The 16,820-nt window shown below is 56.5% G+C and overlaps 1 protein-coding gene across 1 annotated transcript in view; it reads right to left on the reverse strand.

The window, feature by feature from the left end:
- SHANK1 (SH3 and multiple ankyrin repeat domains 1) overlaps positions 1-16,820 on the reverse strand; it is a 42,993-nt gene that overhangs the window by 19,213 nt on the left and 6,960 nt on the right. Inside the window, exons 8-14 of the mRNA XM_057711949.1 lie at positions 12,846-12,923; positions 12,531-12,597; positions 11,931-12,261; positions 10,855-11,048; positions 7,345-7,458; positions 7,092-7,167; positions 6,590-6,616 (exon numbers count right to left, since the gene is read on the reverse strand). Coding sequence (XP_057567932.1) covers positions 6,590-6,616; positions 7,092-7,167; positions 7,345-7,458; positions 10,855-11,048; positions 11,931-12,261; positions 12,531-12,597; positions 12,846-12,923 — 887 coding nt within the window. The remainder of the gene's footprint in view (positions 1-6,589; positions 6,617-7,091; positions 7,168-7,344; positions 7,459-10,854; positions 11,049-11,930; positions 12,262-12,530; positions 12,598-12,845; positions 12,924-16,820) is intronic.

The following is a 16,820-nucleotide window of genomic DNA, read 5'->3' on the forward strand; positions in this document are numbered from 1 at the left end:
ACTGCGTGTGACTATGCGGAGAGTCCTCAGTAAGCCCACCAAAGCCCACCAGCACATTTAGGAAGTGCTCACATACCCAGTAAAGTTCAGTTAAACTCAAACCAATTCCCTGCATCTCTACAACCAGCCGGGACTCACTCAGATAATAGCCCCTTGACCTTGGACGTCACCACTCAATCCCCCCCATCCCTACCAGAGCTGCCAAAATGTATGCTTTCCTGCGTCCATACCATCCTGTAGTCACGTCTGAAACCTGGCCAGTGTACACACAGACCCCCCCCCCCAGCACACTCCAATAATATCCACGGGCCCTAAAACACTCCAATAATAGCCAAGCATGCTCCCTGCACACTCCAATTACCTACCCCCACAGATTCAGCAAAACAGCCCTCCACAAATACTCCAGTATATTTCAGTAACACCCCCACACATCCCAGTATGCTCCAATAATACCTCCCCCTCACTTTGATCTCAGTCTATTCCCATAACACGCCCCCTGAACACAAACCAGCACACGCCAATAATACTTAATGTGCTCCTATGCTCCTACTGTATTTCGGTACCACCCCCCCCACACACACACAAGCACCCCTGGATACTCCCATGACCCCCAACACGTCCACGATCAAATCCACACATTTGTACCGTAGGGACGGTGTTCTGCACATGCGCGTCTATGCCAGCCCTGCCCCCACCCCTCTTATTATAACCAGGTGGGCTCAACAGCAGGCATGCACATGTAGACACAACTCACAACTGCCCTTGCTCCATGTTCACGATGGTCCAGTAAACACGCCTACACCATACCCACTACGTCTTTCTGACCTTATATTCAACCCAGGGATCGTCCACCTATGTAGCTGGGTAGAGAGGATGTTGGAAGAGAAGGAGGGAAGGGGTTGAACGGGATGGGGGAGGGGAGGAAAGAGGCCAAGAAGGCTCCAAGAGCGAGTGAACAGGGCCGACAGAAATTGGTTGAGAGGTCACAGCTGCCTGCTCCTGACCACGAACTCTGTGGCATCCTTGTCCCCACCTCTGTGCCCACCATGTAACCTGACATGCTCCTCTGAGCCCTCATGCCCTTGCTACCCCCATAGCCCCTCCACATCTCCAGGGCCCCCAGCAGCCAGTAATGCTCTTCAGATCCCCTTTACGCCTCACTTACAGCAGTTTCACTTTCCTTCATTCATGCCACGAACCCCTACCTTTCCCACATTTCCCTCCCTGTCCCTGGAATCTCTCTTTCACCCCCACATTCTCCTCACACGTCATACATAAGCCTTCCCCAAATATCCCGTTCCCCAATATGATTCAGTAAAACTCCTATATCCATCAGATGCCAAGAAGAAGCACTTGCTATGCATGAGGCAGTATTTGAAGCCCCTCATGGGTAAATGACTCAATTGTCTCCCACAGCCAGCCTCTAGGTAGGTGTACCATTTCCACTTTACAAGTGAGGAAACAGAAGCACAGAAAGGTTAAGCAACTCACCTGAGCTCACACAGCGAATAACATTCTTCAACAATTCCCAAGAAAATACCTGAGTAACTCAGTAGTTATACCCTCCACCCCACTGTACCCAGATACCCCAGCACATAGACATCTGTCTCAAATTTGCCATGAATGTGCCCCTCCAGCACCTGAAATTTATCCCAGGCTATGCCAGTAGCACAAAAACGAGTAACATTTATTGAACCATTGCTGAATGACAGATGGTGGATTCCAAGCACTTTACATTTATTTATTCATTCAGTCCTCACAACACCCCTGGGAGGGGTTGACTGCTATAGTTCCCATTTTATAGATGAGGAAACTGAGGCACAGAGAAACAACTTGCTCAAGATCACATCTGCCAGAAAAAATGTCAAAGCCAAGATTTGAATTCCCCACAGGCAACCATATACCCCCAAAATATCCAAACACCTCTAGATCATTGAAGCACCCCCCCATCCTTCCCTCTCAGGTCTCCCCATCCTGGACATCTGCCTCTCTCCTTCCTGTGACTTTCTCACCCAATCCCCAGCTCTGTGTGGTGTGTTCCTCATCCACCACATTCTCCTTGAGCTGCCTAACTGCCCTCTTATCCCCACGGCCTCCTGCAACTCGGTACTCCTTCTCCTTCACTCCTGTGTATACCCCCCACCCCGCATCTGCATCCCTGCTCCTCCAAGTCATCTGAAAGCTTCACAGGACCCTAACGCACCCCCCATCAGCCCTCACTTCCGCAAGCCCTCTTCACACCCCATGGGGCCCTCCCTCCACCTCCCATTTTGCCCTCGCACACCCCACATCCTCTTTCCCAAAATGTCTTCCACAGATTTTTGTGACCTCCTCACCCCTCTCAGGCCACCTCTCCCCTTCCTTTGCCCTCATCCCTCCCACATCCTCTCGAGCCTCTGTGCAGAACCCCACTGTGTCCCCTACAGCACGCTAGGTTTCTCTCCTACTCCCCAGTCCCCCCCATCCTCATCCGTGGAAGCCTCCTCCTACTTTTGCATCCTCAATTCACTCCATCACACACCCTTCCTTCCACCTCCTTTTACTTGCAGCTGTATTTCATTTACATTCCCTGCATCCTCTCTCTGTGCTCTCCCTAGACTGCCTAAATCCCCACCCCCAAATCCGCTTCACATTTCCTGCATTCCCTCCTTACCCCATTTCTCCGCACACGCCACACACGCTCTGTGCTCCAGTATTCCCCATTTCCCACCACTTCAGTGTCCCCCGCCCCCTGTTCCATTCTCATCCTGCCACCCTCCTACCCAGACCCTCTAACCCCACCCCCTGCCCTAGTGTTCGCTACCCACGCAGCACCCCATTCATGCTCCGTATTGCTGACTACCTGCCCTGCAGGAGCACACACAATGCTCTCCCCCAGGCCATCCCTTGGCGACCCCGAGCCGCCTCTGGAGCTCAGCGGCCGGCTCTTGTTCACCAGATCCCACACACAGAGACTGCAGCAGCATCCACTCCCCCCACCCCCAACCCAAGGGCCCTCTCACACCCAGGATCCCACAGCCCAGCGCCCACGGCTGTACACAGCGCCCCCCTCTGGTACTCAGCCCCTCCCCATGTACCCATCTCCGCGGGCCTCTCCACGGCCTGCACAGAGGCCCCCACGCAGGGAAGCCAGCCCCCTCCCATGCTGAGAAGTGGCGCACACAGGCAGATGCAGCTCCCCGTGCAGAAGCTCAGCCGTGTCTCAGCGCACGTGCCCCACACAGGCACAGGCCTCCTGGGGGCAGGGAGAGGGGCTCACGGGGATGGAGACACACGGAGGCACTGGTGAAGGGGGGGCTGTGGGGGAGGGGACAGGCCTGGCAAAGGAGGGTGGGTGTTGGGAAATACAGCCGCAGTCCTTGGGACAGACCCCCCCCCCACACACATACACACACACACACACACACACACACACACACACACACGAGTCCCCAGACAGCCTCACTGTCGCTCCAAGTCACACACAGAGACAGACGCCGTCAAACAGGGACACACAGATGGACACAGTTGGGGGGTGGGCTGGGAGCCCACCATCTCTCCATCTCTCTCTCTCTCTCACACACACACACACACACACACACACACACACACACACACACGGCTGCAGGCAGTCACACGCGCACGCACACCAACACAGCCACAGGGACACACGCACAGTCGCACAGTGACACGCAGCGGAAAAAGAGGAGGGGAGGGGAGGCCGGGGGCGGGATGCGTGTGTGATGGGGGGGATGACTGTGAATGGGAGAGAGGGGTATGAATGGGGGGCCTTGCCAACTCCGTGAAGGGGTGTGGGGATACAGAGATCAGAGGAACATGGGCCTGTGGTGTAGATGCCTGAGGGGAGGGCTCCAGAGTGGGGGCGCTAAGGGTGGCAGAAAGGGCAAGTGCGGCCTGAACCCCGAAGTGCGGTCCATTTGGAGGGCCTCCCGAGGAGGGAGGTCTTGGAGGAAGAGCTGAAGGGGGCCTGGAAGGGCCTGTGAGGGGCCTGAGGAGTGTTTGTGTTGGGGGCGGGGGCGGCTCGGGGAGAGAGGCCCAGGGAAGGGGATGAGAAAAAGAAGCGCAGAGAAGAGGGGTCTGGAAAAGGTCTAGTGCTGAGAGAAGGTTAGGGGAGAAGGGCGGAGGGGGCGGCTTGGGGGCGGGGAAGGAGTCCCAGGGACCGGGGATTAGAGGCTGGGGGAGGGTCGTCACAGCGGCCCGGGGCCTCCTGGTCGGGCCGCGGAGAAAAGGGGCGGCGCGCTCCGTTACCTGTAGATATACCAGACGCTGCGCCGCCGGGGCCCCAGGGCCGGCCAGCTGGAGGAGAGCGCGGGGGGCGGCTGCGGCAGGGAGCCCCCACCGGGGCCGCCCCCGAGACCCCCGCCGCCGCCGACCGCAGACAAAGCCATCGCCGCCGCGGCCCCGGCCCCGGCCCCGGTCCCGGTGCCGGCCGCCCCCGCCGCCGCCGCCGCCGCCGCGTCCCCGTCCCCGCTCGGCCGAACCCCCGTGTCCGGGCCCCCAGGCCCCGCCTCATGCTGACCCGCGCCGGGAGGGGGGAGGGGGAGGGGGCGCGCACCCTCCCGCGGGAGGGAGGGCAGGGCCGGGGGCTCACATGCCGGGGGGCGCGGGGGCGCGGGGCGCGGGGCGCGGGGTCGGGCCGCGGCGGGAGCGCGAGGACCGCGGACGGCGCCGGCTTCAGCACCGCGGACAGCTCCGGAGGCGGGCTGCGGGCGCGAGGCTTAACCCCTTGGCGTCCTGCGCCCGGCGGTGGAGGGGGCCGGGCAGGGGGGAGGGGGCCGGGAGGGGAACGCGGGGGCCCCCTTGGCGGGAGAAGGGGGAGGGGCGAGGCGCGGGGGGGGAGAAGAAAGGGAGGCACTTCCGGTCTGGCCCCCCCCTTAACCCCCCTCCCCCCTCCAGAGCCCTCCCGCGCAGGTGCAGAGCGAGGGAGAGCGGGGAGAGGGACGCACAACATCACACAAGATGCCTCGCAACCGCGTGCAGGGACGCGCGGACCGAGCCCCACTTCCCAAGCAGGGACAACGCGGCGAGAGAGACCCCAGAGGGGACACGCAGCCCCCTACCGCAGGCAGACACACGATGCACCCCGACAGAGTCTGGAAGGGCCGGAAAGGGATGGCCAGGACGTTCAGACTGGGCGCCAGAGCAGAGAGAGACATCCCTCCCCCCAAAGAAGTCCAGGCGGAGGGACATCCACACAGCAGGGCTCACACGAGAGCCGCAGACCCTCAGAGAGAGGAGAGAGGGCAGCCCAGGCTAGGAGGGGTTGCAGGCGGCAGGACTGCACAGCTCCAGCAAGCGTGCAGGTCACAACACAGGCCAGGCCACCCCAGACAGGGTCGGGGAGAGCAGGGCGGCAGGCGGGAGGAGGACAAGCTCGGGCACTCGGCACAAGCCGGGGTGGGGGGGGGGGGTGGGGGGGGGCACAAGGAGTGGAGGAGAGGGGAGAAAATGCACTTGACAAGACAGCGCTAGAGGGAGGAGGAGGAAGAAGCTGAGGGCAAGAGGGACCACCCCCATCCAGCTGATAGAGCAAGTGACCCCCAGACCAAAGCCAAAGGGAAACCCAGAGAGACACTGACAGAGACAAGAAGCAGAGGCTGATGGGGAGACTCCGGGTTCGGGGGGGGGACCTTGATACTCACCCAGTGCCCAGAGCCGGAGACGTGCCAGGCGAACACGCACAATGGTCAAGCGCCTCGGACACTTGGGGCGCAGGGTGGCACCCCAGTCCCAGCCTCCCTCCCCGTATTGTCATTTCTTCCCCCCACCCCACCCCCACCCCGCCCCCCGCCCCGCTCCATCCCCACTGGCCAGAACACAGACACATAGGTTTGGACACATTTAATGGAAGGATGCTACGAATAAGGAGACCCTTCCCTGGATTAGGGGGGAGCGACGGGGGGTGGGGGGTGGGGGGGAGGACGTCATCTTTCAGATGGCCAATTGTGACCATCTCTCCCCCATAGCCTTGCCCTTCTGGAAACCCAAGTTCTAGAGTCCTCCCCTCTTCGACCCTCCCCTCCCCCAACACCCCAGGTCCTGAATCCCAGATCAATCAGAGAGATGCAAATGCATGCACGCAACTTTGTGTGTTAATGCGCACGCGCAGCGACATGCATCAAGAGGGACCGGCATGTGCAGAGACCCACCTGTCCACATGTGGTAAGCAGACACACTGGACATCTCTGGAAACACTGGCCCTCATTCTCAGACACACAGTTTCAGGGAAATAGATGTGCAGAGCCAGCCTCACGATTAGCCACAATTGTGCACCCGTAAATGACAGCCACAAATGCACCCATCTACCCAGAGCGGGACAGACCCTCTCACTGACATGGGCATGTGCATAGGGCTAGACACCTAGGGGCCTCCAGCCACACATGCACAAAGACACGCGTCATGCGCACCTACAGAGACACACGGGCAAGAACACACTCAGGGAATCCATACAAGGATGCTCGCCTGTGTAAGATGTTCACGCACAGGGAAACTTCAGCTCTGGTGGTGCATATACACACATCCACACCCCCCCAGGCACCCCTTCCTTCCCATTCCTGACCCCGTCCCCTCCCTTCCCCTCCCCTCTCACCTCCCTGGGCCAATCCCATCCATCAAGCTTCAGAAGCGAGTCAGCCAGCAGCCAGGGAGGGGAAAGGTGTCAGTGTGCCTTCTCCCCGCCCCCACCCTGCCTGGCCGGCTCTGCCCGCTGCCCCCTTCCCCGCACCAGCACAGGATGCGGGATGGTTACACTTCTGCTGCACAGGGCTGCACAGAGTGGCACGTGAAGGAGACCAGAGCCTCCAGCCAGCCATACACATGAGCTCCCCAGGCCCCCAGGCATCCCCACCTTGCCCCAATCCACCTCACTGGTCTCTGGCTACCCCAGAGCTGGGCAGTCTCAGTGGCTGCCAAGGACCGTTTGGGATTGGACTGGGTGGTCTGAAGCTAATTCTGCCTTCCCCCACCCCTGGATCAAACTTCAGAGGGAGCAGATGAGAAAGCGGGCTTAAAGGTGGTGGAAATATTTAAAAGGTGAAATGTAAGGGAGTTGGGGTGTGGGGAGGGGTGCCCGAGGGTGTAAGGATATTTACCTTGGGGCATCAAAGCTGTCGTAGGAGCCCACAGTATAATGCCGGAAGAGTCTCTTTGCCTTGTCACTCCGGCTTTCTGCAGAGGGACAAAGGATGACCTTGGACCTTCACTCTGGAAACCATGGGCCCACCCCCTGGGGTCCTGGCTCAAGCCTTCCCATCTACCTCCCGGCACCCCACTCCCATGGGGGGGGGGAAGGAAGGGACCTGAGAACCTAGGGTAAATCGGGGACCACTGGGGGTTCCTTGTTACCTTGCTTTGCCTCCTGGGAGCGGTTGGCCACCTCTTCCAGGCAGTCAGAGGGGAACCAGCCAATGCGACCTTTGACCTGGCCTTCCCAGAAGCCTCCTTCCCCGATGCTAAGCACTAGATGAGGAGCAGGGACATGTAAATGTGTCTACACGTCTGTGCTGCCCACACCCCCACCCCCCGCCCGCTCCCAACACTTGATGCACAGCCTTGCCGCAGTTCTCAGCACATAGCACAGGACCTGGCCCAAAGTCATCCTTAATAAGTGTCCAAGGAGGAGGCGGGGGATGGGGGAGATACAAATCATGTCACTCCTGTATACTAGCTTCCTGGACCCAACGGGAACAGTAAAAGGCACTGGGGAAAAGGGCTGTGTCCCATGACACGGTCCTTGCAGGTTAGGGACACATCCTCGACTGGCTCTCATCTCCCCTGGTAGCCTGCCACAACTCAGTTGTTCCGTAATTTCCCTAAACCCTCCTAGGCTCCTAAGTCCAGTTCTACACCCCCATCACTGCCCCTGCTGCCTCCCGCAGTCTCCTTGCCACTTAATCTTTTGTCATCTGTCCCCAGACCCCTGCTGCCATCGCTCTTTGCTTCCCCTGGCACTGGAAGGGAGAGTAGAATCACCTCTTTCCTTTTCTCCACCACTCCTTACTGGAGGCCCCTTCCTGCCACCCCCACCCTTTAACCATCAAGCACACATTGACCCTAGGCAAAGCTACACAGCAAGGTCAGCTAATCTTTATCCAGCTCTCACTTGGGGCCAGGACCCTAAGAGGGGGCACTTTCATTCACCCCATTTTACTGATGGCAAAACTGAGGCTCAGAGAGCTGAGGTCATCTGCTCAAGGTTTTGCCGCTTGCAATCGACAGAGTCTGGATCTGAACCGGCACTGTCTGTTTCCAGAGCAGAAGCTTTTAGTCACTGTTTTACTATCTCTCTGTTCCAGTACTTTGCTGTTGCTGCTTCTGACGATGAGGAGGGCCACAGTAATAAGTCCAAAGCCATCCATCTCACCAGCATCTTTCACAGCTCTGTTCCCACTTGGCCCTTCACATCCTTCACTCACTCCATCCTTACACCTACCCAGTACGTAACAACTGATTTCCCATTTTATAGATGAAGTTGAAGCTACAGCAGAAGAGTCTCTTGCCCAGGGATGGCTCAAGCCACACTAGGATTGGGGTTGGGGCCATCTGATGAATTCCCCTGCACAAACCACCTCCTCTGAGAGGGTCTGGGGAGACCAAATCAAGGAGATGCTCAAGGTCATGGAAGAGAGCAGGAGAAGTGTGTCAAGGGGTCTGGGGTCTTGGCTGGCTCTGCCATGCCTGGCTGGGTGGTCTTGGAATCAATAATTTGTTCACCAAACAAACATATATTTAGTGCCGGTCATGAGTCAGACATCAGGCTAGGAAGTGGGTAGAGCTGTTGGACACAGCAAATGTGGTTCCTTCCCTCACAGAGCTTCCAGACTGGTAGCCATTAGAGGTCTCTCCAAGTGACCCTACAATTGGAAATTGAGGTTAGTGCTTGAGGGATAAAGGAAAGGCTATTTGGAGAAAGGCCAGGTGGGAGTATATAAATCCGATGGCAAGGGGGGACCAGGAAGGCGTCTCAGAGGATGTGACACATAGGCTGAGACCTGAAGGATGCTAGGAGTGGAGGAGGCAAAGAGAGGGAGGAAAGGTTTTCCAGGTAGAAGGAACAGCACATGCAGAGTTTGGTGTAGAAAAGCACTTGGGGCATTTGAGGAATGGAGAGAAGGATGAGGTCCCTGGAACCCTGTGGGTGAAGTAGCATGAGATGAGATTGGTGGGTGGGCAGAGGAGTGGCTTGTAGGCCAGGCTAAGTCACTAGGCTTTGATCCTGAGAGCAGAGGGAGCCTGCTGCCTCATCAGTCTGTGGCAAAGCTCAGTGACATCGTGGATGTGGGCATGCTTTGAGGCAATTAAGCATCTTTTAATGAAAGGAAAGGATATGAAAACAGGGCAATGCAAAGAATTATTGGGCTTGACATTCAGAAAGACACATGGAAGATACAGCCCATGGCCCTCTGCCTGTGGGAAAGTCCCTCACCCCTGGCCTCAGCTACCCTTACTTCTTTTGCATCCTTCAAAGCACAGACCCGACACCCTCTCCATATACACACACACAGAGACACACACGTACACACCCATACACATGCTCCCCAGGCATGCTGCCTCCAGAGGCACTGCCCCTGCCCCCCAACAGTTAACTCCTGCATTTGGTCCTTCATCCATTCACTCAGCAGGGGTGCACGGAGGCTTCCTGTGTGCTGGGTCATTAAGCTGGGCCCTGGGGACCCAGCCCCTGCTGACCTAGTCTTCAGGAACTCAGACAACAAGGAGACAACAGGGAGACAGACTATAAAAATGATGCAATTACACAACCCGCCTGATACTCTGATCCCTGCACATGTTTCAAGGCCCACTTAAACCTGTCTCCTATGGGAGGACCACCCCCTCCCCAGCTTCCCTGGTGCCCAGGGTCTCTTTCTTCTAAGTGCCCGTAATGGGGGTTGTTTGTGATAATGACAGCTGGCGCTTCTTATGTGTGAATGCTTGTTCTAAGGGCTCTGCAGGAACGGACCCCTTTACTCCTCACAAGGGTCCCATTGTACAGATGAGAAAACCGAGGCCCAGAGCAGTCACTTGCCTGAAGTCTCCCTGCTGAGAAGTGGTGGAGCCAGGATTTGAACCCAAACAGCCTGGCTCTCAACCACTATGCTACTCGGCTACTCTGCAAGCCTAGAGTCGGGCGAGGAATTGCTCCCCCACCTAGAATTAACTACTGCAGGGCACTTCCTGTCTCCAAAGCACCACTCCATCCAAAAACACGCATCTACCGCCTTGGGAAGCCTGCATGTGGGGAATACTGCCATGGTTTTCCGCATGAAGACAGGAAAACCGAAGAGAGGCAAACCGCCACGCCAGCAGCCTCTGTTGCAGGAGCCCTCAGCGTGGCCCGGGCTTCCCACACCGGCCATCTCATCAGAGCCCCGGGGAAGTAGGCACCACCCCGTGTGGCAGATGAGAACGCCTGGCAGAGGCAGGAGGTGAAGTCAAGGTGGCTTGGCCTCACTCTCCGAACAAGATAGCGGGAAGGAGCCTGGGCTCAGATTGGGGACCTTGGGCAAGTCATTTCACCCGTGTGAGGCTCTGCTCCTGACAGCCGCTGGAAAGGGTGATGGTGAGTGAGATTGGGACCTCACAGGGGAAGTGTTCTAGCCGTGCCTGGCTGGTGTCAGTGTCCCACAAGTGCTCATCTCCCCTCTTCTGCCTGGACACCGCCTCCTGCCGGCCTCATCCCAGCTACACGTTGTGCTCCTCCGAGGCGGAAGGGGCACCTAGGTCTCTCTGAGGTCTCCAGCATGCACTGGACATTCTAGGTGCTGGAGGGCTGTTTGTCTTTGACCGGCCCCTCCCTGAAGGGTGAGTTCACCTGGCCGACCGTTGCCCACAGCCCAGCTGGCCGTGCCCCTTTACCTTTGATCTTCTCGCCCTTGCTCAGGGAGATCTCCCCCTCGGCTTGGGCCTGGTAGGACTTCACAGCCATGAAGGAGCGTCCGGGGACCGCTGAGTAGAGCTTCCTGCGTCTCCCGCGGCTGCCCAGGGAGCCCCCGGGGCCCCCGGATCCCCCTGTGCCCCCAGCCGGCCCTTCCCGGGGTGTCCCGCTGGAGCTGCAGACACAGAGGGTGTGAGAGGCAGGGGAGAGTGGAGGGAGGGGGCACCTCGGGGAGAACAGGGGTCCTTGGGTGGGAGGGAGGTGGCGCATCAGGGTGGGGGAGGGGGGTGGAGTGCGTTTTCCAGCTCTGGCGTCCTGGAGGGGGGAGCGGGCACTCCGGGGCTCCCTCTGCCTGCCCGCTGCCGCTGTCCCCCCAGCCCCGGCCCTCTTTCCTGCCTCCTGGCTTCCGGCCCTGCCCCCTCCCACGGTCCTGCACGCCCAGCCTGATTCAGCGTCCTGAAGCTGCGCTCTGACTGTGTCATCCCTGGCTCACAAGCCTTCAGCGACTCCCGGCTTCCTCCTGGGTTGGGTCCAGCTCCTCTGCCTGCCATCCCCAGCCCGCCATGATCTTCCTCCCGCCCACATCCTTAGGACAGGCTGGCCAGCCACAGCCCCCCCTTCCCGTCCTCCGCTAGCCAGCCTGGCCTCTTTACCCCAGAATGGCCCCTGCCCACCCTCCCCACCTCTGGTCTCATCTCCACGCTTGGAAACCCCTCCCCAACTCCCTCGCCCACCCCCACTCTGCTTGGCTTCCTCTCACCTCGCCCAGTCTTTCTGTCTGTCCAGCCTCTCTTTTTGGGCACACCCCAGGCCCACGGAGCACGTGATCGGCTAAACTCTGGTGCGTTTGGACATGGGTGCAAGACTGTGATTCACGAAGCCCTCACTTCCGCAAGGGTCAGGAGAGAGAGGTGGTGGCCTGAGGCTGGGACCACTGAGTGGGATGGATGGGGACCAGCCACATGTGGGACAGGCAGGCCCGGGGGGCAGCTATGGCTCTGAGGAGGGGATTCGGCTGGGATGGGGTCTGTAGGACCAGGGCTGGGCCCTCCCCTACCTGGGGCGTCCGCGGGGCTGCCTCTTGGCCTCCTCGGGGTGCCTCCCGCGGGACGGGGAGCGGGCCCGGGCGCCCCGGGGGCTGCTGGCACTTCGGAGGGTCCCACTGCTGAGCTTGGTGCTTGGGGCTGAGGGCTGCGACTGGGCCTGGGGCCCTGAGGTAGGGCCGGGGGCCCCGGCGGACGAGGTCCCCGGGGCGGCAAACACCATCCAGTCGGGCAGGGCCATGCTGGTATCACTGTTGGCCCGCAGCAGCGCGGGGGGCACCGTCAGCCCTGCGCCGGGGGGTCCCCGTCGCCGGGCTGCGTACTTGGGGGACTCCTGGAAGGGCACTGAGGGGGCACGGTGGCAGGAGGGCAGAGAGAGACAGAGGCAGGTGGGGAAGGCATACGGGCAAGAGATGGCGGGGGAGAGGCGTGAGGGGAGAAAGACAGAGATGAGAAAGAGTGGGGTGCCTGGAAGCCCACCTCTCCCTCTGCTCAGATGTTCCTGGTCCTCTAAGGTTTATTTGGTCCCACCTTGGCCCCCAACTCAGGTTCGCTGACTCCCCAATCCCGCCACGCACCCCCAGGCCCCCAGCTTCTCCCCTTAGCTCACTCACCCACGTCCTGTTCTCGATGGTTTCGGATCAGCTCCCCAAGTTCAAAATTCCCAGCAATCACTGCCACCTGGTGAGAGGGGGTACAGAGACCCCAGATAGGGGAGACAGAGAGAGAGAGGGAGAGAGAGAGAGGAAGCAGGAAACACTGTGAGGTCTCTGGCCAGCTGCCCACCCCCACACCTTCATCCTGGTAACTTTATCCTTCCTCCTCTCCCAGACCACCTGTCTCCCTCCCAGCACCCCAAAGTGTCCCACCTTCCTTACCCCCTCTGTGTTCTTCATGCCCCCTCCCAGCCAGCCCCGGCCGCCCCAGACCTGGAAAGGGGTCTGTCCGCTGTTATTCTTCACATCCTTATTGGCTCCCCGATAGAGAAGGATCCTAGCACACGTCTCCTGATGGTCAGTGGCAGAGGGTGAAAGGAAAAAAAGGACATTTAAGGTCACCAGGAGTGGACACAGGCACTGTGCTAAGAGCTTCTGGAACCACCTGATGGAAACCCGTCCTGCCCAGGACAGCAGCCACTCGCCCTTTAAGTGTGGCCGGTCCAAACCGAGAGGTGCTATGCATGCGAAATACACATGGGCTCTCAAGGACCTGGAATGAAAAACGTAATTTATATATCTCTAATAATTTTTATACTGATTACACATTGAAAGGATAATGTTTTGGATACACTGGGTTAAATAAAATATGCTACTAAAATTGATGTCACCTGTTTTCTTTTAAAGTGGCTCCTGGACATTTAAAATTACACGTGTGACTCAGGTTATAGTCTATTGGACAGCATTAACCTAAACCAGGGGTTTTCTTTTTTATCGTTCATATTTTATTGAAACATAGTTGATTTCCAATATTGTGTTAGTCACTGCTGTACAGCAAAGTGATTCAGTTATACATATATATATATATATATATATATATATATATATACATCCTTTTTTAAAGTTATTCTTTTCCATTATGCTTTCTCATAGGAGATTTAAAAAACATATTTATTTATTTATTGGCTACGCCGGGTCTTAGTTACAGCATGTGGGATCTTCGTTGCTGCGTGAGGGATCTTTAGTTGTGGCATGCGAGCTCTTAGTTGAGACATGCGGGATCTAGTACCCCGACCAGGGATTGAACCCCGGACCCCCTGAATTGGGAGCATGGAGTCCTAACCGCTGGACCACCAGGGAAGTCCCTATCATAGGAGACTGACTATGGTTCTCTGTGCTATTCAGTAGGACCTTGTTGTTTATCCATTCTATATATAATAGTTTGCATCTGCTTAACCCCAACTTCCCAGTAAGGGGTTTTCATCTTCAGCACTACTGGCATTTAGGGCCCGGACAAGTCTTTGTAGCGGGGGCCACCCTGTGCATTGTGGGACATTGAGCAGCATCCCTGGGCTCTACCACTAGATGCCAGTAGCACTCCCCTCCCTAGTTGTGACAACCAAGAATGTCTGCAGACATTGCCAAATGTCCCCTAGGAGGCAGAAGCGTCCAGGTTGAGAGTCACCAATTCAGACCTCTTGGAGGGCTTACTGTGTTGCATGTCAGGGGCTCAGCACTTTAGAGACAGTAGCCACCGAATGGCACAACAATTCCATGAGGTGGAAATTATTGTCCCCATTTTACAGATGAGGAAACTAAGGCTTCAGAAGGAGCTGGTGACAATCAGCACTTGGATTCGAACCCAGCTTTGTCTGACTCCCGAGCTTTTGCTCTTAATAACACTCTCTGCTGGACCCAGAAGGAAGGAGGCAGTGGGGACAGGGTTGGGTGGTGGGGGAAGGGATGCCATCCACACCCAGATCAAGTCCTTACCAATGTCAATCACAGCATGTCACTCTCTCTCACTCCGTCCTTGCCCTGGCCTAGGAGGTCCCTGCTGCTCTGCCTGCCCTGCTGCCCCCACCCCCAGCCTCACCAGCTTCATTTTCTACCACTTTTCCTTGCTCCCCATACTCCAGCCACACTGGCCTCCTTCTTCCTCTGACAGGCATGCTCCTGCCCCAGTGCCTTTGCACCTGCTGCTTCCTCTGCTTGGAATTCTCTGACCCTAGATCTCCCCACAGCTCACTTTCTCACTTGATTCATGTTTTCGCTCAAATGCCACTTCTTCAGAAAATGTCCCTTTGACTACCCTGTTGAAAATTACCCTTTGTCCTGTTCCTGTTTTTTTTTTTTTTTAAATTTATATGATACCTGCTATGTGCCAGGCATTCTTCTAAGCCAGAATTAACTCATTTTCCTCCTAACAGTGCCTCCCTGAAATTACACTTCTATTTTTTTCATCTCTAGCATCTCTCCCCCACTACACTGTCCATTTTGGAGAGGCGTGGTTTTGTCTGTGGCACCCACGACCTGGCAGAGTGCCTGGCCCACAAGAGCTGCTCGATAAACAGTTGCCGGATGAGGGAGTATCCTCCCCGTTCATCTTGGCCTGGCCAAACCCAACCTGGCCCCCAGCTGAGCTTCACTCCAGATTCCCCCAGATGCTAATTTAACTAGAATTCACCAGACACCTCCTTGGTCTCACCCTCTTCATGAGACAAAACCATCAGGGATGCTTGTATAGGTCCATCCTACAGGACAGGCTCAGAGAGGGTAAATCCATGGCCAATGTCACACAGCCAGTCAGTGGGGCAGCTAGGACTCAAACCAAGCCTCCTAATCCTAGTGCTCTTCTATCTCCTGTGAAAGCACAACTCCGATTGCCCACGTCCAAAGGTCCTCCAATTGGACAGCAATGTTAGCCTGGTTTGTTTTCCGGGGTGTTTGTGAGCGTGAGTGTGTGTGTCCATGTGTGCATGTGCTGCCTCCCAAACTAGGCTGTAAATTAGTGCTGTGTGTGTTTTTGCATATCTGCCTGCCCACACCATCACCTTGCCTAGCACAGGCCCAGAGCATCTCTTTCAGCTTAACCAGCAATTGACTCCACTCCAAAGAACCTCGTATTTTCTGGTGTGCTAGCACTTATCTCACTGTATTGCAATTATTTGTTTACACGTCTGCCTCTTCACCAGACTGTGAACTCCCCCCACTTTCCCAAGGACAGGCGCCACGCCGTGTCTAATTCATCTCACATCAGGGCACACAGTAGGTGCTCAGGAAACGTGCATGGAAATGATGAGGGTGGAGGACGTGGAGCTGAGTCTTCAAAATTCATTCGTTCAAGTCATTCATTCTTTCATGGAGTCAATCAGTCTATCTTGAGGCAAATACCTGTTGAATGTTCTGAGCTGGGTGCTGTGCATAGTCTTGGGGGAAATCCAAGGCATCTGACCCATCATTCATTTTCATTCACTCACTCACTCATTCAACAAAGATGCGTCTAAGCCTACTACGAGGGTGAGTCAAAAATTATCTGCACTCCAGCTATATTACAACTTCTGTTGGCTTCATTGTCTTATCAGCACTTTCCGTGCGAGGCTACTGTCTCCCCAGTCACTGCTGTGCAGCTGTGAATCTGTTACATCCGTTCATTTGTAACCATGGTGTGAGCAAAAATGGATGCCCCACTTGTGATTTGCACGAAAGAAGAGCAGCGTGCAGGGATTCGTTTTTGTGGTCAGAGGGTGTGCACGTGCACACACTTCTGCCCACACTGTCGACACTCTGCAAAAACTTCATTTTGAGGTGTTAAAGCATCCTCCCTATAGTCCTGATCTTGTTCCATCTGACTTTCACCCATTTGGTCCCCTGAAAGCAGCCCTACAAGGGTGAAAATTCACTTCTGATGAAGTGAAGATGGTGGTGCATGCGTGGCTCGCAGCTCAGCCTAAAACATTTTTTAATGAGGGAATACGAAAGCTTGTTGACAGATGGACAAAGTGTATTGAAAAGCAAGGAGATTATGTCAAAAAATGATGTATTTGTCTTTTCTAAAAATTAATTAAAGTAAATTCTACACCCAGAGTGCAGATCATTTTTGGCTCACTCTCGTACATGCTGGGGTCTTGGGGCAGAGTGATTGACCGGACTTAGGCCCTACCCCTGAGGAACTCACAACCTGGACACGGGCCTGACCTTCACCACCAGAGGCTAGACGGGCATGCCAGGAGGCCAGAGGAGCAGAGAGTGAGGAAATCTGTCAGACCCAGCTCTGGGCCTTGGGAAGCTTAAAGTCTGGGAGGGAAGACTGAGGGAGAGAAAGCAGAAAAAGAACTTGTGTTTGTGGAGCATCTATCCACGAAGCAGCATGCAGAGGGCAAGAGAAACATTCACACCCTCGATCTTTTGCAAGGTAGGTCCCTGACCCATTTCACAGATGAGAAAGAGGAAGCTCAAGGGGGGACG

This window comes from Hippopotamus amphibius, chromosome 16, assembly GCF_030028045.1.
Source record: "Hippopotamus amphibius kiboko isolate mHipAmp2 chromosome 16, mHipAmp2.hap2, whole genome shotgun sequence".
Taxonomy (NCBI): Eukaryota; Metazoa; Chordata; class Mammalia; order Artiodactyla; family Hippopotamidae; genus Hippopotamus; species Hippopotamus amphibius.